Source organism: Mus caroli, chromosome 13 (genome assembly GCF_900094665.2).
Source record: "Mus caroli chromosome 13, CAROLI_EIJ_v1.1, whole genome shotgun sequence".
In the NCBI taxonomy this organism is placed as follows: domain Eukaryota; kingdom Metazoa; phylum Chordata; class Mammalia; order Rodentia; family Muridae; genus Mus; species Mus caroli.
In genome coordinates this window covers 13,160,904-13,184,458 of record NC_034582.1, presented here as the reverse complement: position 1 = coordinate 13,184,458, position 23,555 = coordinate 13,160,904, and the positions used below count along the sequence as shown (strand labels likewise).

At 36.9% G+C, this 23,555-nt stretch overlaps 1 protein-coding gene across 4 annotated transcripts in view; it reads left to right on the top strand.

The window, feature by feature from the left end:
- Positions 1 to 23,555, top strand: part of Cdk13 (cyclin dependent kinase 13) — an 89,949-nt gene that overhangs the window by 22,531 nt on the left and 43,863 nt on the right. For all 4 annotated transcript variants that reach the window (XM_021179987.2, XM_021179986.2, XM_029468533.1 and 1 more), the window contains exons 2-5: positions 10,427 to 11,083; positions 16,790 to 16,960; positions 18,301 to 18,440; positions 20,072 to 20,242. In XM_021179987.2, the coding sequence (XP_021035646.1) occupies positions 10,427 to 11,083; positions 16,790 to 16,960; positions 18,301 to 18,440; positions 20,072 to 20,242 (1,139 nt within the window). The remainder of the gene's footprint in view (positions 1 to 10,426; positions 11,084 to 16,789; positions 16,961 to 18,300; positions 18,441 to 20,071; positions 20,243 to 23,555) is intronic.

Below are 23,555 nucleotides of genomic sequence, written 5' to 3'. Positions count from 1 at the left end.
AAGATGGTAAGAAGAGACTTCCTTATCTTATTCCTAATGGTGGAGGGAAAACATTTATTCTTATTTAATTATAAATTATTGGTTTTGTTATTTTAAAAAATCTGATTCTGGAGTGCCTTGTGGTAAGTGATAAATGTTCAGATTTCAGGAAATGGACAGATTACAGTGAACAAACTGATTTTTGAAAGAAAGCTAGTATAGAGCTAAGTAAATGTAGGTGAACGAGTCTAGTTTGGTAGGGGAAAGTAGCCCCAGGCTTTGGATGGGGTGACTTGCCTGACTCTTGATTCTTCCTCTAGTTTCTGATGTACATGTAATAAGTCTCTTAAGCATGCTGTCCCAGTTTCCCCATCTGCTTTCTATGTATTTTCATTGCTGAAGGAAGAACAAGTCAAATGAAATGTGAGTTTTTTTGTTTTTTTTTTTTTTTGGTTTTTTGAGACAGGGTTTCTCTGTGTAGTCCTGGCTGTCCTGGAGCTCACTCTGTAGACCAGGCTGGCCTCGAACTCAGAAATCCGCCTACCTCTGCCTCCCAAGTGCTGGGATTAAAGGCGTGCGCCACCACGCCTGGCTGAAAATGTGTTTTGTACACTAATGTTCATTGTGTTATATTCATTTGAGCAAGAACTGCTATCCAAATGGCATTAAGCTATGGAGTATAAGGAGACAAAATAAAATTGACTTTGATTATATTATGTTCCTCAAAGAAGGTATAGTTTGATATGGTAATGAGGTAAATGTTTAAAACGTTATGAATGATAGATCTGGTCACAAGATAGGTGCTGATAAGGCACTATTGTGTCTTGCAGTTGGTAAGGCTGTATGAAGGAAAGACTCTTGGACTATTGTTTGAAAATTTGGAACGATTCCACTAGCAATGGAATCTACCCCTTTCTCCACGTCCTAGCCAGCATCTGCTGTCACCTGAGTTTTTGATCTTAGCCATTCTGACTGGTAGGAGATGGAATTTCAGGGTTGTTTTGATTTGCATTTCCCTGATGACTAAGGATGTTGAACATTTCTTTAGGTGTTTCTCAGCCATTTGAGTTTCCCCAGTTGAGAATTCTCTGTTTAGCTCTGTTCCCCATTTTTAAAATAGGGTTATTTGGTTCTCTTGAGTCTAACTTCTTGAGTTCTTTGTATATATTGGATATTAGACCTCTATCGGATTGTAGGTTGCCAATAATCTTTTCCCAAACTGTTGGTTGCTGTTTTGTCCTATTGACAGTGTCCTTTGCTTTACAGAAGCTTTGCAGTTTTATGAGGTCCCATTTGATGATTCTTGATCTTAGAGCATGAGCCATTCGTGTTCTGTTCAGGAAGTTTCTCCTTGTGCCCGTGTATTTGGAATTCTTCCCCAATTTGTCTTTTATTAGATTCAGTGTATCTGGTTTTATGTGGAGTTCCTTGATTCATGTGTATCCCGAGCTTTTTTCCCCCCGCCGGCAAGAACACACTCAGGACAACCGGAATCTTCTGCGGCAAAGCTTTATTGCTTACTTCTCAGGAAGATCCCGACCCCAGAAAATGGAGTCCCTTATATAGCGCTCAGCCATGACGTTTCAGCACCTGATGTGGTGTGACAGCTCCTGATTCGTTGCTTGCCCATCACACCACTATTACACCCNGAGAATGGGCAGTGACTAGGAGTGAGTTCACTCTCGCACTTGCGCACAGGCTTGTTTACTAGTTAGTCACAGCGGAGGCCAGCGCCATCTTATAATGGTGATTGCTNGCGGCAAGCGCACGGCTCTCCACAGCGATTGCTCGCAGAGTACGGCTCTCCACACATGTGGACTTGAGCTTTGTACAAGGAGATAAGAATGGATCAATTTGCACTGTCAGTTGAACCAGCACCATTTGTTGAAAATGCTGTCTTTTTCCCACTGGATGGTTATAGCTCCTTTGTCTAAGATTGAGTGACCATAGATGTGTCGTTTCATTTCTGGGTCTTCAATTCTATTCCATTGATCTACCTGTCTATCTCTGTACCAGTGCCATGCAGTTTTTATCACAATTGCTCTGTAGTATAGCTTGAGAGGTCAGGGTTGCTGATTCCCCCAGATGTTCTTTTATTGTTGAGAAAAGTTTTTGCTATCCTAGGTTTTTTGTTAGTTCAAATGAACTTGCGAATTGCTCTAATTCTATGAAGAATTGATTTGGAATTTTGATGGGGATTGCATTGAATCTGTAGGATGCTTTTGGCAAGATGGCCATTTTTATTATATTAATCCTGCCAATCCATGAGCATGGGAGATTTTTCCATCTTCTGAGGTCTTCTGAGACTTGATGTTCTTCTCATACAGATCTTTCACTTGTTTGGTTAGAGTTACGCCAAGATATTTTTTATATTATTTGTGACTATTGTGAAGGGTGTTGTTCCCCTAATTTCTTTCTCAGCCTGTTTATCGTTTGAGGATAGGAAGGCTACTGATTTGTTTGAGTTAATTTTATATCCAGTCACTTTGCTGAAGTTGTTTATCAGTTGTAGGAGTTCTCTGGTCGAGTTTTTAGGGTCTCTTAAGTATACTGTCATATCATCTGCAAATAGTGTTATCTTCACTTCCTCTTTCCCAATTTATATCCCTTTGATCTCCTTTTGTTGTCTAATTGCTCTGGCTAGGACTTTGAGTACTATATTGAATTGGTAGGGAAGAGAGTGGGCAGCTTTGTCTAGTCCCTGGTTTTAGTGGAATTGCTTCAAAGTTCTCTCCATTTAGTTTGATGTTGGCTACTGGTTTGCTGTATATTGCTTTTACTGTGTTTAGGTATGGGCCTTGAATTGCTGATATTTCCAAGACTTTTTAACATGAAGGGAGGTTGAATTTTGTCAAATGCTTTTTCAGTATCTATGTCCCCCCCCCCCCCCCCCGCCCCCCCCCCCGCCCCCCGCGCCCCTTTGAGCTTGTTTATGTAGTGGGTTACGCTGATGGATCTCAGTATGTTGAACCATCCCTGCATCACTGGGATGAAGAGATGGAGGATGTTCTTCATAGTCAGTGAAAACACAGTAGCATTGGTCAAATCTAGTAGTTGTTAGATATGTTAGTTTTGTTTATGGTGCTGTGATACAATACCTTGATAAAAAGCACCTTTGTCAGGAAAGAGATTTATTTTATTTACAGTTCCAGAGGGTATACAGTATTGTCATGTGGGGTAGGCATGGCAGTAGCATGTTTTAGACTACTGGCTAGTTGTTTCTTGTTCATATACAAGAAGCAGAGAAAAACAGGAAATTGGGCCAGGCTATAAAACCTGAGAGCCTGCCACTAGTGATAGATTGACTTAAGCAAGTTTCTTCTCCAAAGTTTTTATAACCTTCCCACACAGTACCACTGTGGGAACTAAGTACATTCAAACCTAGCAGTAGGGAAAACTAGATTAGGACCAGACTGATCTGCAGCAGCACCTTGATAACTGGGTTAACACGGTGAAATTGCATTCCAGAAGGATAACATCAGTGGTGTTCTTATATAAATACTTTTGAGCATATGGAATTGGCAAGGTTTGTATTCAGAGTCAGAGCTTTGAAGATAGTTCTCTTAGTTTAATATGGCAAGATGGTTAAATTATTTTTATTATAATGACACGAGACAAATAATGTGGGAGGATTATTGGACAGAATCTCTCTCTCTCTGTCATCATATTAAGAAGGAGGTGGGTTTTTGGTGTATGTTTTGTGTGTGTGTGTTTAGACAGTCTCATGTGTCTCATTGTAGACTGGAGCTTGCTGTGTAGCCTTAAACTTTGATTTGAGTTTTTTCTACCTCCAACTCTGGAATGATGGAATTATAGTTGTGCTCCATCTTGCTTGGTTTGTGTTGTGTAGATGATTTTACTCAGGGCTTCTTGTATGCTAGGTAGTTATCAGTTGAATCCAGTTCAAATGAGGGTAAATTTTAGATAGGTGGTAACCATTATGCTGAGATGTTAAGTATCCCTTTGACAAATATAGGAGGAATGTGCGAAAAAAAAATTCTAGGCCAGATACTTGATTAATTTTGAATGGCTGGACAAAGACTTTGTGTACATGCTATGATTAAGGAGTTTGTTAGAGGGGTGATTGGAAGATTACTCAGGTAGCTGCATTGAGAGTAATTAGGACAGGTGAAGATTTTATGTAAGGAGCCTGGTATAGAGACTACTCCAAGAAAGTGATTATTGAGAATCTAATAGTGAGAGTACCTGTAGCTGTTTGGTTTAAAGAGTGTGGAGACAGTTAGAACTGAAGAAAGGTGGAGTTGCCAGGACTTGGAGATGAATTGAGTATGGGGAAGAAGAGAACTTGTGGAGTGTACAGTGACTTCAGATTTTTGCCCTTTTAGCAGGCACCATTGCAAGAGAATAGGGGATATTTCAGGTTTAATACACCTTAATAGTTTAGTTGTATTGTACTGAGGGCTATGAATGGTAGTTGGAAGTGAGGAGGAGGTGAGTTTTTAAACCAGGGGTTAATATTCATGTCAGGTATAGAGGCATACAAAATAGCTATACAGTTCAGATAGTTACCGATAATAAATTACAAATTTATTTAAAAACAATTCTTTGATAAGAATACAATGCTATTAAAGACCCAACCAGATTTGATACTAAAGAAATGCTTATACTTTTTCACTTTTACATAAAGAATTAAACGTTGACTTAATACTGTCATATGTAGAGCTCTTCAGTGTTGTTTTATGATGGTCAGTACCGAGAGCACTGCTTCGAGTAAATAATACAAAGTGGCCAAGGTAGGTTTTTGGTCCTTTCAGAAATTGATGGGAATCATATCCTAATCCTATGCCAAAATCCATCTGGTGACTAATTTGTAAAGAAACATTCAGCAATTCAAACAGCCTAAGAGACTGGGGTCTAAGCTATCATGTGTGTCTTAGCTACTATTCTATTGCTGTGAAGAGACACTTATGACCAAGGCAATTCTTATAAAAAGCATTAATTGTGTGCTTGCTTACAGTTTCAGAGGTTAGTCCATTATCATCCTGGCGGGAAGCGTGGTGACAAGCAGGCAGACATGGTGCTGGAGAAGTAGCTGAGAGTTCTACATCCTGATCCATAGGCAGAGAGAGAGAGAAAGAGAGAGAGAGAGACTGGGCCTGGCATGGGCTTTTGAAACCTCAGAGCCCACTCCAGTGACACACTTCCTCCAACAAGGCCACACCTCCTAATCCTTCTAATCCTTTCAAATAAATGCCACTCTCTGGTGACTAAACATTCAAATATATGAGCCTGTGAGGGCCATTCTTACTCAGACCACCACAATTTGTAAGTATAAATTAAAATCTGTGTGAGACTAAATATAGTAAGGAAGAAGAACCTTAAGAGGCAGCAGCTGCCAGCACATATAGTCAGGAAGAAACTAAGGAAACAGAAATGGTAGGAAGTCTTTTTAAGAATGTTCTTAGTATTGTCATTGTAGACATTGAATTTTTCTTGTTCTAGTTTTGTAAAATATACTTATTTCCTAGTTAATTTCAATGACTATGAGTTTATGGGCCCAGGAGTTTGAGCAGCAGGAAAGATAAAATACCAAGGTACCAACCAGCACCTTTTGATTAACCTGTCTACAATTTAAAATAAATATGTATGAGACTATAGGTATGGATAAGGATGTGAGAAACAACATTTTTGATAAGCTTTCAGGCTATGCTATTTTTGGTCAGTACTCCACAAGGTAAGATTCAGGAGAATGAGGCATCAATAGTTTACCAGAGGGTTCAATTATAGATAGCAGTGAGGTTGTATGTAAGGTGGAAGGTAATTATAATTTGGGAGACTTGCCTGGTAAATGTTGTAACTGAGGTTGTGAGCATGAAGAAAGTTGTGAAGGCTTGCAGTAACAACTAAGAAGAAAAGGCCAGTGAAGCACTTGGGACATGTAAAAACTTCATTCAACAGTGAGTGTGGGTTTGGTTACTCTATCTACAATAATAAATGGAGCAGAGAGAATGTATCAGCTGGATAGGGTAGGGTGAGAGAAGAGGACAGTATGGTCAGCCACATAGTGTTCCCTTAAAATACCCATACTATACTCTGGGATATGTATATAAAGTATGTTGTGGCAAAAAGTTGGTATGATGAAAAAGTAGATGTCATTAAGTTTCGAGATGGAGAGATTATATATTATCTAGGTAGTTCATATATGATTGAATGAAAGGTTGAGTCAGAAATGCCATGTGATGATAGAAACAGAGAGGAAAGAAATATGATAAAAAGAAAGGCCTGAATGATGGAGGTCTTGAGTAAGTGAAGCTGGGAATAGTAAGAGAACAGATTTTTCCAAGAGATTTCAGCAGAGGTAGATGGTTTAATTTTTCAGAGTTCACTGGATTTCTGTCTTAGAACTGTGAGATAATTTGTATTGCTCTAAGTCATTATATTTGAGGTAGTTTGCTAGTGACAGTATTCAGAGAGTATGGCTATAAGGGAATATATAGAGTTAGGGTCAATAAGATGAGACAGTTGCTGAGATATAATGTGTGTTTGCCAGGAAATGAAATTTATAGCCTGGTTAAATAGATAGAGAATAGTAAAATTAAAAATAGAGAATGTTAAAAGGAACAAATATGAAGACCATATATGCACTTTCTAAGTCTTAATTTCAGATGGTACCAGATCTGATGGAATCATTAGTTTGACTATAATAGTACAGATTAGATAAGATAAATACTAAATGAGATATATTTAAGAGTCTTGTACAGTGCTGTTGGAAATAGTTAGCAGAACACTTAAAACAGTGCATAATAAATTTAGTACAGAGGAGCACCGTTTGTTGTTGTCTTTTTTTTTTTTTTTTTTTTTCCCACTGTCTGATTACGTAGCCCTGGCTAGTCTGGAACTCACTATGTAGACCAAGCTGGTCTCACACACACACACACACACACACACACACACACACACACACACACACACACACGAGGTTTTTGCCTGCTTCTGCCTTCCTACTGCTGGGATTAAAGTTATGTCTTCGTGTCCAGCCATTTGAAATTTTGACTTAGGAAGGTTAGGTAAGTGTTGCGTGTAGAGATCTTTTAAAATTATACACAAATAATTTAAAATCTAAATTGTGCATTTAAGAGAAAAATTTGCTTTTAAAAAAACGAGTCCTGTTTAATCCGCCTAACATAACAATTTCCACTTTCATTTTCCTACAAATGCAATTTGATTTTGCTTATGGCTCGGTGAAGTTCCATTTTGTGTATGTACCATTTTTTTTTTAAAACACATTTGAATGTTGATAGACATCTCAAGTGGTTCCATTTACTAATTATTGTGCACTAAACATGGAGGTAGAAAGACATTTTGGGGGAAAAAAAAGACAACATGGTGATTTTCAATTTGGTAAACATTTCATACCTCTTTTGAGGACTTAACAAGCTTGTAAAGTAAATGTGACTGAGATAATTCCCTGAGGATGTAAGATAAGACAGAAAAAGTGGGATAAGAAAAATTGGAAACTTATTACACGAGCTTCTGTGTTTTCCATTATCCTAGGAAGTTAGACTGGGAGATGATACCAAATGACAGATTGGATATTCTTTAGCAAAAATAATTTAGGAAGCTAAAATTGTGATAAAGTATTTTGGTATACCTATTTTGATATACTTGGTGTACCTCTAGGCTAGTGGCCCTCTAGAAAGAGTGAAATCCATCTTAGATGGTTCAAGAGACTTTAAAATGAGATCACAGCGGTGATGTAAGATGTAGATTAAAGGAGTTCATAAAGGATGCTTAGTCAGTAGTAACCTGGAACTCTGAAGTGGCAAGAATACAGTGCTGATAAGAGCTGTGGAAGAGAGGGTATATTGCAGCAGCCTTGGTGGCAAAGGACAAATCAGCCTGAGTTTGTGTTTGTTCACCAAGTACAATGTTAAGAACTGGATTCTTGCAAAGTCTCTGATATAGTTGAGCACATTATTGACTTGTTAAAAAGAACTCTTTAGGAGCAGAAAAGATGGCTCAAGGGTTAAGAGTACTCCGTGCTTTCAAAAGATCAGCACCAAGGTCAGGCACTTAGCTCTAGGAGATCCAAAGGCCCTGTCTGGCTTCAATGGACATTATACTCTCTCTTTAAGGCAGCTGTTCTCAATTTGTGGGTAGTGACCCCTTTGCTGAGCCCCTTTGGCAAATTTCTGTCTCCAAAAATATTTACATTATTATTCAGACATACCTTAGCAAAATTACAGTCATGAAGTAGTTATAAAAAAATAATTTTATGGTGGGGAGTCACCACAACTAATTAATAGTGAACCCTAGTTAGTTTGAGTTGCAATTCTGATTTTATTTGAGTTGTATGAGTTTGGGAAAACTTCTTAGGAGCATAATCTCTCTCTCTCTTTTTAAGTGTCTCTCTTTTATTTTATGAGGGTGTCAGATGCCCTGGAACTGGAGTTAGAGACAGTTGTGAGCTGCCATGTGGATGTTGGGAATTGAACCCAGTATCTCTGGAAGGGCAGCCAGTGCTCTTAACCATTGAGCCATCTCTCCAGACCATCTCTTAGCTTTTTAAAAGATGTCTTTTAAAACTCTTATTATGTTTATGTCTGTGTATAAGTATGTGCAAATTAAACATATTTTGAAGCCATAAACATCTATTGAAGCCAGATGGGGCCTTTGGATTTCCTAGAGCAGGGTGCCTGACCTTGGTGCTGATCCTTTGAGAGCACATAGTGCTCTTAACCTGTGAGCCATCTTTTCTGCTTTTAAAGAGCTCTTTTAACTTGTGGAAACCAATCAATGAATAATTAATATGTGCTCATTGTAGACTCAACAGTATAGAACTATTAGAAGGAAATATTTTAATTGTATTAACTTATGTGAGTGTGTGTGTGTGAGAGAGAGAGAGAGAGAGAGAGAGAGAGAGAGAAAGAGAGAGAGAGAGAGGAGAGAAAGAGAGTGAGTTTGTATTGAGGTCAGAGGACAGCTTGCAGATGGTTGAATTTTGGTACTCAGATTTCATAGCAAGCACTTTGACTGAACTGTATTGTCAGTCCAAGAAAAATTTTAAAAAATTATAGTGTAATTGTTACAAGTTTGAATATTCATTTTTTTCTTACTCTTACAACCATATGCCTGAAGCATTAGTAAAGTGGTAATGCTTTTAGTAATGTATGACAAAATCATTAGTAAAAGTTACCAAGATTTGAGTTTTGTTTTGGTTTTGGTTTTTTAGACAGGGTTTCTCTGTGTAGGCCTGGCTGCCCAGGAACTTGATTTGTAGACCAGGCTAGCCTAGAATTCACAGAGATTTGACTGCCTCTGCCTTTTAAGTGCTGGGATTAAAAGACATGTACCACCATGCCTGGCTGAGTTTTGTTTTTCTATATTACATTTTAGACTACCAAACTATGATTTTCATTTAATTTTATGCCTAGTAATTTCACTTGTATTCTAGAATTATAGATTGTTTATAAAAATATCTCGGACGGTAGCTGTAAAGGAAGTTTCTTTTCTGCCTATTTTCACTATGGGTTTCTGGAATTTCTTGCTTTACTTTTCCCGCTTCCTGTAATTTCTGCAATGTTTCTTAAGTAAGGGCTGTCTTTGGTAGTTTACTGTGTTAACCTGTCCTACTTTATAACCATCATTTCTACCAAAGTCTAGTAAGAGCTGTCTTTTCTTCTGTTAAGTATGTTAAATTGTGTTAACCTGTCTCCTGTAGAGTTAAACATTGTGAATTTAATTACTCTTCACCCCCATACACACACTAGTTAGTTAAAGCTCTAAAAAGAAATGGAATCCAATTTAGATGGGCAAGAGATTTTTTTAAAAAGACTTTATATTTCCAGTACAGATACATTCCCCCCTCCACCCCCCCAAATATTAGGGGATGTGTGTACACAACTGAGTGCACCACCCTGTGTGCACAGTAGCCTGTGGAGGTCAGGAGAGGGTGTCAGGTTTTTTGGACCTGGAGTTAGGGATGTTTGTGAGCCTCAATGTAGGTGCTGGATTTTTAATGAAGTGATTGCAGGGGTAAGATAGAAGAGTAGCAGGGAGCTCTGAAGTGTCAAAAACAGGAGTCATGGTGGTGAAGAGACAACAGTTTGTGCTAGAAAATATAACCAAGTGAGGGGAGGGGGAGTGGGGAGGAGTGGAAGACTTCTCCTTTCTGAGATAACAGGATGGCCTGTTGCTGCCCTAATTGTTACATTTCTTAGGGAAGTTGGTTTTTTATTTATTGATTTTTGGTTTGTTTATTTGTTTGTTTTAAATCCAGGTTTATCTTTGGGCATTCACAGGCCAGAGAAAGGAGGAGTATTTTAAAGAAAATTGTCATCTGGTATTTTACTCAATGACAGCAACTTTACAAACACTATATTACCATTTTGAAATTAAGTAAATTTGTTTCATTTCAGAGATTTAAATTAGCACTCTACAGAGTTTAATTTGGTTACTGACTAAATGTTAAATTATTTTTCATCAGACGATCTGCCAAATCCCGAAGCAGAAGCCCATATTCATCTAGGCACTCAAGATCTCGGAGCAGGCACAGACTGTCTAGATCAAGAAGTCGTCATTCAAGCATTTCTCCTAGCACACTAACTCTGAAGAGTAGCTTGGCAGCTGAATTGAACAAGAATAAAAAGGCACGAGCTGCAGAGGCAGCAAGAGCTGCAGAGGCAGCAAAAGCTGCAGAAGCTGCTAAGGCTGCTGAAGCAGCTGCCAAAGCTGCCAAAGCCTCAAATGCTTCTACACCTACCAAGGGGAACACAGAAACTGGTGCCAGTGTCTCACAGACAAACCATGTGAAGGAAGTCAAAAAACTTAAAACTGAGCATGCACCTTCTCCTTCAAGTGGTGGGACCGTCAAAAGCGACAAAGCAAAAACAAAGCCACCGCTTCAAGTAACAAAGGTAGACAATAATTTGACGGTAGAGAAAGCCACCAAGAAAACAGTTGTTGGGAAGGAGGGTAAACCCGCTGCTACAAAGGAAGAACCAGTTTCCACTAAAGAGAAAAGCAAGCCACTCACACCAAGCACAGGAGCTAAGGAGAAGGAGCAGCATGTGGCTTTAGTGACCTCTACGTTACCGCCATTACCTTTGCCTCCCATGCTGCCTGAAGATAAAGATGCTGATAGGTGAGTCCAGACAAATTTAAAACTAGTAACTCTTCAAAGAAAAAGCCTGCTTATTTTGCTGTTTTTTAAGGAATGGGCAGGGAAGGAGATTCAGAGGGCCTTATGCTATGTAGGCTGGTCTGGAGCTTAGTGTTTCGAATAGGCTAACCTCTTAACCCATAGAGAGCTGCCTGCCTCTGCAGAGCTCTTGAGTGCTTGTAGTATGGGTGTGCGCCACCACACTCACCCAGCTACAGATTGCTTGATCTTTACTGTCTCTTGTTTTTCTGTTTTGATTGTGTCTTTGTGGGTTTGTATGTTTTGTATGTATGTTTTCTTACTGTTACTGAATACTACTACAGACATGTCTGTGCCATTAACTTATTTCTTTCAGTAACTGATTTAAGTACAAGTTTTAAGTATATAAAGAGGAGACATTACTTTCAGCAAAGTTATAATTAAGTAACTAAATAAAAATGTACTGTGAAAAAGAAATGGTTAAAATTACTTGGATAGAGAAAAAGATATTTTTATAGTCTAAGTTTTGTTAGAAGTATAATTTTGTTAGTGGATTACAAGTATAAGGTCATAGTAGTTGTTGATAGTCTTATGTTTTCAGTTTTTTTGTGCTCTATTCCATGTATTTATATCCAAAAGTAAAAATATTTATCCTGAAAAATCATAGATTAGTTATTTAAATTAAGTGACCTGATAAAATTTTGTAATCGAAAGTTCTATGCATCTCAGATACTATAATTATTAGCTTTAGTATAAATCAAGACAACAGGAAATACTGACGACCTTAGGTTAATGATGCTTTTATTAAATAAAAAAAGAAATAAAATGACTAGTTGCTTTTGTGCAGAGAGTTACAAGGTATAATAGACTTCATGTTTTGCTTGAAAAGGACTGGTTTTTAAGTTTTTATAAGCACATAATGTTGGGTTTCCCCTCTTTCATAAGGGGGGAGCAACTCCATACCCCACATTCCCTTTCACCAGTTTTTTAGCAACCTGGGGTAGGGTGATAGGGGAAGGGAGAGGGGGGATCATTATTTGTTGAAATTTTCTATCTTGTTGATGTATGATATACAGATCTTCTTTTCTGTCCTGATATGCTTTTGGAATCCTGCACGAACCTGAACTTGAAAGCCATCTTTATTTACTTGTTATTCACTGGAAATCTAAAGGTTATTTTAAAGAACCATTATGGTCTACACAGTCTCAGTAGTCACATCTTAATGAATGCTTTACATCTTGCTTTCTTTCTTTTTTTTTTTAAGATTTATTTATTATATGTAAGTACACTGTAGCTGTCTTCAGATGCACCAGAAGAGGGTGTCAGATCTCATTACATTACAGATGGTTGTGAGCCACCACGTGGTTGCTGGGATTTGAACTCAGGACCTTCGGAAGAGCAGTCAGTCCTCTTAACCACTGAGCCATCTCTCCAACCCCCCCATCTTACTTTCTTTAAGCATGCTTTTACCCATTCCTAGCTAACTGTCACAGTTACATCCTTAAATAATTATCTATGAAAGATTTTATGTGTTGTTTTGTGACTATGATTTTATAAATCTGTACTCAGTTTTATGTATTCAGGCATTTAAAAAAGTTAATAAAATCAGCATCTATATAACCTTCTAGAGCAGTGGTTTTCGATATTCCTAATGCTGTGACCTTTTAATACGTTGTTTATATGTGGTGAGGCCTAACCATAAAATTATTTTTGTTCCTACTTCATAACTGTAAATTTGTTACTGTTATGAATTATAATGTACATATATCTAATATGCAAGGTGATCTCAGGCAACCCCTGTGAAAGGATTGTTAAGCCTCCTCCCTTCCCAAAGGGTTGTGACCACAGGTTGAGAACCAAGTTTTTAGAGTCAACAAATGCTAATATTTTATTTAATATTTATTTCTATGCTTTAAAATTTTCTGTATAGGGAAGGTATATGTGTATGCACATCTCTTGAAAATAAGTGGTTGCCATAGTTTTCAGTTTAGTCACAAATACCATTAATGTAACCTAAGAAAATTGCATTGTTACCCTCACGAGTTGAAGACTTTGGATCGGTAGTCTTTTTTTTTTTTTTAAAGATTTATTTATTTATTATATGTAAATACACTGTCACTGTCTTCAGACACACAGAAGAGGGCATTGGTTCACATTACAGATGGTTTTGAGCCACCATGTGGTAGCTTGGAATTGAACTCAGGACTTCTGGAAGAGCAGTCAGTGCTCTTAACGGCTGAGCCATCTCTCTGTAGTTTTATAGTAGTATTTGTCTGATTATACTTCTTGATGACAGTTCACTTGCTCTTCTCTTACCTTTCCATTTCCTATAAACTAGAAATCAGTTGGATCTTGGTTAGGTTGAGGACAAAACAGTTTTGGGCTAGAATATTTAGATGATTTTATATACTTCCTATTATATGATGAACACAATGTTAAATTGTGATGTGATAACTTGGTTAAGTGATGACCAACCTTAAAAACCTCTATGTAGAAGGTACTTGTGACCCTTTTTTTGTAGAATTTGTAGGATAACACATTTGTCAATTTGAAGATTTTTTTTTCCCTGCAACTGGTCATCTAATGGTTTAGCACCCACTAATAAGATTTGTCTTAATCAGTTACTCTAATTGGAACTGCAAATGATGATTTTGGAATTTGATTACTCCTCTTAATAGCTGTTAATAAAGCCAATATTAAAAAGGTAGTTCTTTCTACTCCTCCCAGTCTTCTTAATTGTAGGGAACTCTTCCTACATTATCAGATCAGAGGTTCCTCTAAGCTAAATCTTTTCACCTTTTTACTTGATTGGAGCCTCTATGAGTCTTAGCCAAATAGTATATGTCATACTCACTTTGAATCCTTCTCTTAGAACTGCAACAAACTGTTTCTTCTGTTACCATTGTGTTTTTACAGAAAACATGGTTGTTTTCTTTATTTAAAATGAATTAGGATTGTGTATTCCTTTCCTTTTTTTTTTCATTTACTTGTTGAAGATATTTCCATGTTAATCTTGATAGGTTCGATATGCTTATCTATAACAATCAATACATCATACTTTCTACTATTAATCTATATAGACACTTGGTTAAGATAGAATATGACAAATTATACCCATTTAAAACTTTAGAAATGAAAGCAACAAATTGTATCCTAATAAGGCCATGCTAGTTTATATTCTGAAATGTTATGGAATCATCTTTTGTTGTTGTTTTTTTGAGACATGGTTTCTCTGCGTATCTGGCTTTCTTGGAACTCATTTTGGTAGACAAGATTAGCATCTACCTGCCTCTGCCTACTGAATCTCCAGAGTGCTGGGGTTAAAGGCCTGAGCCACCATGAGCTCTCCTTTTTGGGTATGGAATCATCTTAACAGTAGTAGATTTTAACACTTTGAATTTTTATAGTCTTGAAGTTACATTGTTAGGTTTTGTGCTTATTTGGTTGCTAATGGGACAGGCACTTGGTGTGTTGCGTGGCTCAGAGCCTTCAGTTCTTCCCTTTTATTGTAGAATTTTCTCATTAGGACTTTTGATCTTTGTAGTTCAGACTCTTGTTTTTCTTTGACATTTGTTCTTGGGGTGTGTTTGTTTGTTTGTTTTTAGTTTTTTTATTTTCACTTTTTGAGAAATGTCTAGCTGGCCTGGAGTTTGCTATTAGATCAGGCTGGCCTTAAAAACCAGATATCCACCTGTCTTTGCCTCTGAGTGTTGGAATTAAAAGCTTACACCACTATGCCTTATACTTATTTTTGTTTTTACTTGCTATGGATATTTTCTATTTTTCTAGTAAATCACTTTTTTCCCTTTATAATCTTAGCTTGTAAAATTTATAAAAGGTGAACTCAAAAGATTTTCTCGCAGAAATTGGTTTAGGTTGTTACAGGAAGAAGAAAGAGATGGTCTGGTTTGCCACCTTCTTCCTTGTAGCAGTGTTGCTACCAGAGTTTGACTAATTTGAAAACTCTTAAGGAATATCTGTGTTCCTGTGGACTTTGTTGTCCGTCAACGTATTATTTCTTTGCTGGTACTTTAGTGTTTGTGTTTTATCCTCTAAATACCTGGTATACTGACACTCTTAATTTCTATTAAAGGGGAACTTTAGTGGTATGAAAGTGAAGTGGTTTATTTTTCTCTTTTGTTTAGTGGCTTTGGGGTTTAACTCAAGAATTGTACATGCTGGGCCATCCTCCTACTACTGAACTCCAACTTCAACCATAGCCCTCCCTTCAAAAATCTGACCCCAGTGTTGTACAGCTTTTCTTGAAAAGCAAAATAAAAGAAAAGAAAACAAAACCAACAGCAACAACAAAACCCTGGTCTGAATATTTATGTAATAAATTCTCTGTTTTTATCATTAAAAGGTTCTCTTAGGTAACAGATTTCTTTTTTGTATTGGAAAAATTTAAATTATCAATTACAACTTCAGATACAATTTGAAAATTATAATTCTGTGGAAATTAAAAAAAAAAAAGTGTAGAACTAACCAGGCCTTTAATTCACTTGTAATTCTATCATGGAGGGTTAGCATTCCTGATGGCAGAGTAAAGGCAGGGCAGCTGGAACAGCTGAGAAACAACTTTTTTTGTTTGTTTGTTTGTTTTTCGAGACAGGGTTTCTCTGTGTAGCCCTGGCTGTCTGGAACTCACTTTGTAGACCAAGCTGGCCTCCAACTCAGAAATCCGCCTGTCTCTGCCTCCTGAGTGCTGGGATTAAAGGCGTGTGCCACCACACCCGGCAACTTTTTTTTTTAAAGCAAGGTCTCACTATGTAGTTCTATAACTAGACTGGCCTCAAATTCAGAGTTCCATCCACCTGCCTGTACATCCCAAGTGCTGAGACTAAAAGTGAATTCATTGGTTTTGGTTATGTAAATGGGCAAGAGAATCGTGTACTAATTGTAGTTTGTGATTTTATTTGTTAAAAAGAAGGCATCATTGTCTCCTTGTCAGAATCAAATACTACAAAATTATGAGGTTTCTTGCAAAGCATATTGATTTGATTCTTTCTTTTTAATTCACAATTTTGAAAGTTAGAGCTTATTTTTTTAAAGTTTAAACTTTGTTATTTGTATGTGTGTATTGTATGTGCATGCAATACTGCTGGTATAGGCTCTAAGGGCAACCTTGAATGTTGCTTCTGACCTTGTTTTAGGCAACTTCTCTTTGTTACTCCAATATAAACACCAGGGTAGCTGGCCAATGAGCTTTCAGGGATTCTCCTGCCTCCTCCCCTCCCCTCTCAGATGAGGATTACTGAGATTGTAGACTGTGCTGCTGTGCCCAGCTTTATGTGGAGTTTTGAGATTTGAATCCAGATTCTTACACTTGAACGACTAGCACCATGACACCATCTTCCCAGCTCCCTAGACTTTATTTTTAAAAAATAGTTTCAAATTTGCAAAGATAAAAAGATATTGAATCCACATTTGTCTTGCACTTACTACATTTAATCAGTATTCATATACTACTATTAAGGTCTACTCTATAGATTTCTATGGTTTTTACTTAATTTTGTGTCACCTTTTTCTTAAAGTTGTTACTTAGTGGTTGAAGGATAATAATCTGTTTAGATGGACTTGAAGTATGACATATGCCTTTGCATGCTGCTTAAATTTTAAAATATGATCATAGTTTTATCGTGTAATCAATTACGGTTGATATGACTTATGGTTGATATGACTTACACTCCCCCTTTTTTTTTTCTTTAGCTTAAGAGGCAACATTTCTGTCAAAGCAGTTAAAAAAGAAGTAGAAAAGAAACTCCGATGTCTGCTTGCTGATTTACCATTGCCCCCTGAGTTACCAGGAGGAGATGATCTTTCCAAGAGTCCAGAGGAGAAGAAAACAGCAGCACAGTTACATAGCAAACGAAGGCCTAAGTATGTGCTTGCTTTCTACTGGCACTTAAGTTGACTGGACACATTGTATCCTGGATAACTAAAAAATGTAGAAAACAGTAAGATTTAAATGAAAAGTGTATATTTATTTGAACATAAATATACAGGTTGGTTTAGAGTTCTGAAACAAATATTCATGAACGGTGGTACCTATTTGCAGCTACTAATAAAACCAAATGAAATTTTCTTACAGTTTGTAATTATTAATTTGGCGGTGTTACATGTGTGAAAGACACTAATCTATCATTAAGATAGCTAACTAATATAAAAACACTGAAATTGAACAAAATGGAAGACAGCATTCAGTGTACTCAAACAAAATCAGTAATGGGTAGTGTTTTCCTTTGCTTTTAACTACTCATTTTTTCCATATAACTCTATGCATTTGTCATTTTCCAAGAGATAGAATTTTTTTTTTAAAAATGGAGCTGATGTATCTTCCTGTTAAATATCGGGTAGAGTTCTTTTCCTTGAAGGTAAGAAATAAAATACTTTTAAAATACTTTTTAAAAATGTCTAAACTTTTGGCATAGATTTAATTTAAAATTGCTCTTCAGGTAGCAACTAATTTAAAAATATAAAATTATTTTCTATTAAGAGCAGAAAACTTTAGTCTATCATTGAATCCTTTTGCTATAATTCTTGAGTCTATGTTGGCCCTGCTATTAAATATCAAAATATAACAAAGAAACACCTTTTTAGAGAATTTGATTTTTGACATTTCTATTAATCTCTACCCAAGTATGGAATTTTGAGTTGTGCTTTTACATGAATTAAGACTTCCTATACTTGCTGAGTGAAAAATTTTCAGTATGTTTATGATGGTGTTTTATAATGCTATGAATCATTTTGTAAGTAATTTGTAGTCAGTTTCTTATGTTACTATTTGCTAACTTGTACTATGTGTGTGTGCATGTGTGTGTGTGTGTATGCACATGAACATGTATATACACATATATATATGGGAGAGAGAGAATCCTTGAATGAAAAAATTTGTGGAGACTGAGTAGAAAATCTTGATGATTTCTAGTAATGTTTCTACCTTCTTACTGAAAAGCTACCTTCCTAAAAGCGTTATAAAGAAAAAGTTGCTACTTCTCTTTGAAGTTCTTATCTACTTAGAGTGAGTGTGTAGAAATTATAGTTTATTTTTATAACTTGTAATATCAACTGACAGTAACTTGTTTTACTTGAATGTTTACAAATATACATGAATAGTGTAAAATAATGATTTAAGATTGGGCAAGATTGCTATTGAATTATTAAGCAGTTCATTTAGTTTGCTTGATTGTCTATAAAAACTTCAGAACTATATTTAATAGAATATGTGGGCCTCGCTATGGCGAAATCAAAGAAAAAGATATTGACTGGGGGAAACGCTGCGTGGATAAATTTGATATCATCGGAATTATTGGAGAAGGTACTTATGGACAAGTTTACAAAGCCAGGGACAAAGACACTGGTAAGGATGTTAAGTTTCGGGTAGAATGTGCTTACTTTCTGTTTTTTCCTCTAATGTAGAGCTTTAAGAATTTCCAAAAGAAGTAAAAATTCTTTGTGCTGTTGCTTAGTCTTAATTTTTATCCTGTATGTTCATTTCCTGTGTCCTCATATCAGTACATGTGGCCACATAACAAACTTTTAAAAACTTTCTTTTAGTATTTGTGATATGTTATATGGCAGAATTTAGGGGAATGTGTTCCTTTTGTGGTGAAATAATTATTAAAACTGTTGCTACCTAGGCTAAAATATTAGTAGTTTAATTTTTCTTTTTGAGGCAAGGTATGTATTTATGTAGCCCAGGCTGCTGTGAAATTTGTGACTCTCCTGCTTTATCTTTTTGAGGGCTGGTGACACAAGCTTGTGTCACCATACTTATTTTTAGGAGTGAAGTTATTTTGTATTAAGTCACATAAAATTTTCTTTTGGCTAACTTTCTCCCATGTATAGAAGTTTACCCTTTGGACAAAACTCTGCATTACTTTTTCTTATAATTAAGAACATGGGGGAAAGTTTTGAAATACCTCCTCCAGAAAAGCAGTTGTGTTAGAAGTCATATTATAGGAGAAGTTAGGTATTTAACTAAATAGTGCATAAAACTAGCTTCCTGCCTCTCCCTCCTACTTACTTACCTTGGGACAGTATTTCTCTGTGTAGCCAAGACTGGCCTGAAACTAAGAGATCTGCTGTCTGCCTCTCCCTTCTGAGTGTTGGGATTAAAGGCATTCATCACTACTGCATGGCAGAACTTACACTGTCTATTTAACATAAACTAAGATTAAAATTGACAGCTGTTTGAGGCCATTTAGTTTAACCACCTTATGGTTAGAAACAAATATAGGCAATTAGAACATATAGTAACCATCGATATTTATAATGTATTATTAATAAGATTAAATTATAACTTTCAGAAGCTTTAATGAAGCATACTACATTATATATAGGAAAACAGTGAAAAAATTTAAAAGAGAATTTTAATGCTTAAGAGGATAAATTTTTTTCCTTAGAAAATTTGTAACATCAGTCTTTTTTACTTTACTTCCAAAGAAGTGGAATGAATATGCCTTTATGGAACTTTTTCTTATGCTGACTGATGCTTAGCCTACTAAGGCTATACATATTCCCACAAAACAACAACCCATCCCCACCCCCCGCCAAACCTCCAAAATCTAAACCATCTGGACCTACACTTAACGTGTAATAACTTTGTGTTTGTTTATATGTCTGATTAATTACATTCTGTCTGATACAAAGCTCACACATACCTAAATTTTAATACTCTGGCTATAGTGACCCTTCCCTCCTTTACACAGAGAAGGTGACAATACGCTCACTCTTTACCATCCTCTTTTCTGACAAGCAATGGATCCATCCCTACCTCATCCTAGCCAACTGCATGCTGCTCAATGCAGTGAAATGCTCCAAAATTTACTTCCTTAAACTACAAATATTATCTAGTACGTTGGACATGAAAACAACTTGTGAATTATAATTTTAAAAGTTAGGAACAGAAATGATAAAAATGTTTAAATTATGAAAAATGGCATTGTCTTTTGATAGCTAGTAACTTGATTTTATTTAACTGTCTAATAGGAGAAATGGTAGCCTTAAAGAAAGTACGTCTGGATAATGAAAAGGAGGGTTTCCCAATTACAGCAATTAGAGAAATTAAAATTCTACGGCAACTAACCCACCAGAGTATCATCAATATGAAGGAGATAGTGACTGATAAAGAAGATGCTTTGGATTTTAAGAAAGACAAAGGTACGTATGCAGACTTCATAGCCAAGTCTTTGAATTCATGTTATTTCCAACTTGATAATTATTTAAGGACTGGGTAAATAAAAATGTTTTCTAATGTCAACCTGTTTTAAAATTTAGTAGAGTTAAAGAACTACATTATTTACTTTGGTGGCTCTTGAGGTTCATGAGTCAGAGAAGTCACATATATTTACCAGTGTTAGAACCCAAGTACTCAGTAGTGACGTTTGCTTTCTCTGAGCTTTGAAACCTGTGTGTGTATGTGTGTGTGTGTGTAATCTTTCTATGTTTTACTAGTTGAGAAATATACTTACATTACATTTTTACACTATAAATGCTGTGAATACACAGAAACTAATTTAAAAAGATGTGTGTGGGGGCATTATGTGTGCTTATGTATGTGTGTGATATACATGCCTGTGCACATGAGCTGAGGCCAGAGGGGATATTGCCTGTCCTGTTCAATCACTGTCTACTTTATTCCACTGAGAACAGGATTTATCACTGAACCTGTCAGCAAGCCCTACTGATCTTCCTGTCTCCCTTTCCATAGAGCTGGGTTTACAGATGCATGTGGCCTTTTGCAGTTTTATTATGTGTTCTGTGGCTTTGAGCTTAAATTCTCATGCTTACTCTGTGAACCATCACCTCAGCCTTCCACTGACACCTTTGACAGTCATGTACCACATTTCTTAAAATATAAGAGCAACATTTTTGAAATACTTTTTCAAATACAGGTTGATATAGGGTTGCTTTTAGTTAAAAAAATATACTGCTAAGAAAAGTTCAACTTATGTTTAAAAATAGCTGCCTTAGGGCACACATTAAATCTAATATAAAATAGAGTGAGTTGGAATGTCTCGTTGTTGTTGCTGTTGCTGCTGCTGCTGTTGTGATAAAATACTCTGGCCAAAAAAGCATCTTAGAAATTGAGGAGTTTATTTTTTTACATTTTCCTTAGACTATATCTACTGAGGGAAGTTAGGGCAGGACCTTAAGCAGAAACTCATAATACGTACGAATAGTGGAGGAATGTTGCTTGCTGACTCTCTTGCTAGTTCATGTTTAAGTAGTTATCTCATACAGCCCAGGACCCCCTGCCTAGAGATGGTATTGTCACAGTGGGCTGGACCCATCAACATCTGTCAGAAATAAAGACCATGCTCCACATGCATTCCTATAGGCCATTTGGTCATGTTCTTAATTGAAGGTTTTCTCTTTCCTGTGCAGTTCTGCTACATCACAGTTTGACAATAAAATCAATCATCATAGTTTACAGTTGAAAATAATACTTAGCCTCTTTATAGGCTGCACATATACAATCTTACTCTTCTGGGATGTACAGTTTTAAATAATTGATAGATCATACATTAATTATGTTATGTAAATCATCCTATTCTTTCTCACATATTTGTGAAGCCCATATTTCTTTTTTTTTTTGTGTGTGTGTTTTTATTTATTTTTTATTAGATATTTTCTTTATTTACATTTCAAATGTTATCCACTTTCCTAGTTTCCCCTCCGAAAATCCCCTATTCCCTCCCCCTCCCCCTGCACCCCAACCCAACCACTCCCACTTCCTGGTCCTGGCATTCCCCTATACTGGGGCATAGAGCCTTCACAGAACCAAGGGCCTCTCTTCCCATTGATGACAGACTAGGCCATCCTCTACTACAAATATAGCTAGAGCCACAAATTCCACTATGTGTTTTCTTTGATTGGTGGTATAATTCCAAGGAGCTCTGAGGGTACTGATTAGTTCATATTGATGTTCCTTCTATGGGGCTTCAGTCCCCTTCAGCTCCCTGGGTATTTCTCTGGCTCCTTCATTGGGGACTTTGTGCTCTGTCCAATGGATGATCTGTGAGCATCCACTTCTGTATTTGCTAGGCACTGGCAGAGCCTCGAAGGAGACAGCTATATCAGACTCCTGTCAGCAGGCTCTTGTTGGCATCTGCCTAGTGTCTGGGTTTGGTGGTTGTTTATGGGGTGGATCCCCAAGTGGGGCAGTCTCTGGATGGTCATTCCTTCAGGCTGTGCTATGAACTTTGTCTCTGTAATTCCATCCATGGGTATTTTGTTCCCCATTCTAAAAAGGAACGAAGTATTCACACTTTGGTCTTCCTTCTTTTTGAGTTTCATGTGTTTTGCAAATTGTATCTTGTATATACAAAGAACTCAAGAAGCTGGACTCTAGAAAATCAAATAACCCTGTTAAAAATGGGGTACAGAGCTAAACAAAGAATTCTCAGCTGAGGAATACCGAAGGGCTGAGAAGCACCTGAAAAAATGTTCAACATCCTTAATCCAGGGAAATGCAAATCAAAACAACTCTGAGATTCCACCTCACACCAGCCAGAATGGCTAAGATCAAAAATTCAGGTGACAGCAGATGCTGGCGAGGATGTGGAGAAAGAGGGACACTTCTCCATTGCTGGTGGGATTGCAAGCTTGCACAACCACTCTGGAAATCAGTATGGCAGTTCATCAGAAAATTGGACATAGTATTACAGGAAGATCCAGCAATACCTCTCCTGGGCATATACCCAGAAGATGTTCCAACTTGTAATAAGGACAAATGCTCCACTATGTTTATAGCAGCCTTATTTATAATAGCCAGAAGCTGGAAAGAACCCAGATGTCTCTCAACAGAAGAATGGATACAGAAAATGTGGTACATTTACACAATGGAGTACTACTCAGCTATTAAAAACAATGAGTTTATGAAATTCTTAGGCAAATGGATGTGTCTGGAGGATATCATCCTGAGTGAGGTAACCCAATCACAAAAGAACACACATGATAAGTACTCACTGATAAGTGAATATTATCCCAGAAATTTGTAAACCCATATTTCTGATTACCTTAGCATTTGACATGGTTTGCCATCTTAACCTTACTTTTTTGCTTCTGAGTGCATAATTGAAAAGAAAATACTTACTGTTTGACATTAGTTAAAATGTTTCAGATTTGAGACTTAGTAATGGCTTACTGAACATCATGACCTTATTAGTAAGTCTTTTATCTCTTCTGAACCTGTTCCTTCTCATTCTTAAAAGGGGATGTACGTATGTATCTGTCTGTCTGTCTCTATCTGTCTTAGTCAGGGTTTCTATTCCTGCACAAACATGATGACCAAGAAGCAAGTTGGGGAGGAAAGGGTTTATTCAACTTACACTTCCATACTGCTGTTCATCACCAAAGGAAGTCAGGACTGGAACCCAAGCAGGTCAGAAAGCAGGAGCTGATGCAGAGGCCATGGAGGGATGTTCTTTACTGGCTTGCTTCCCCTGGCTTGCTCAGCCTGCTCTCTTAT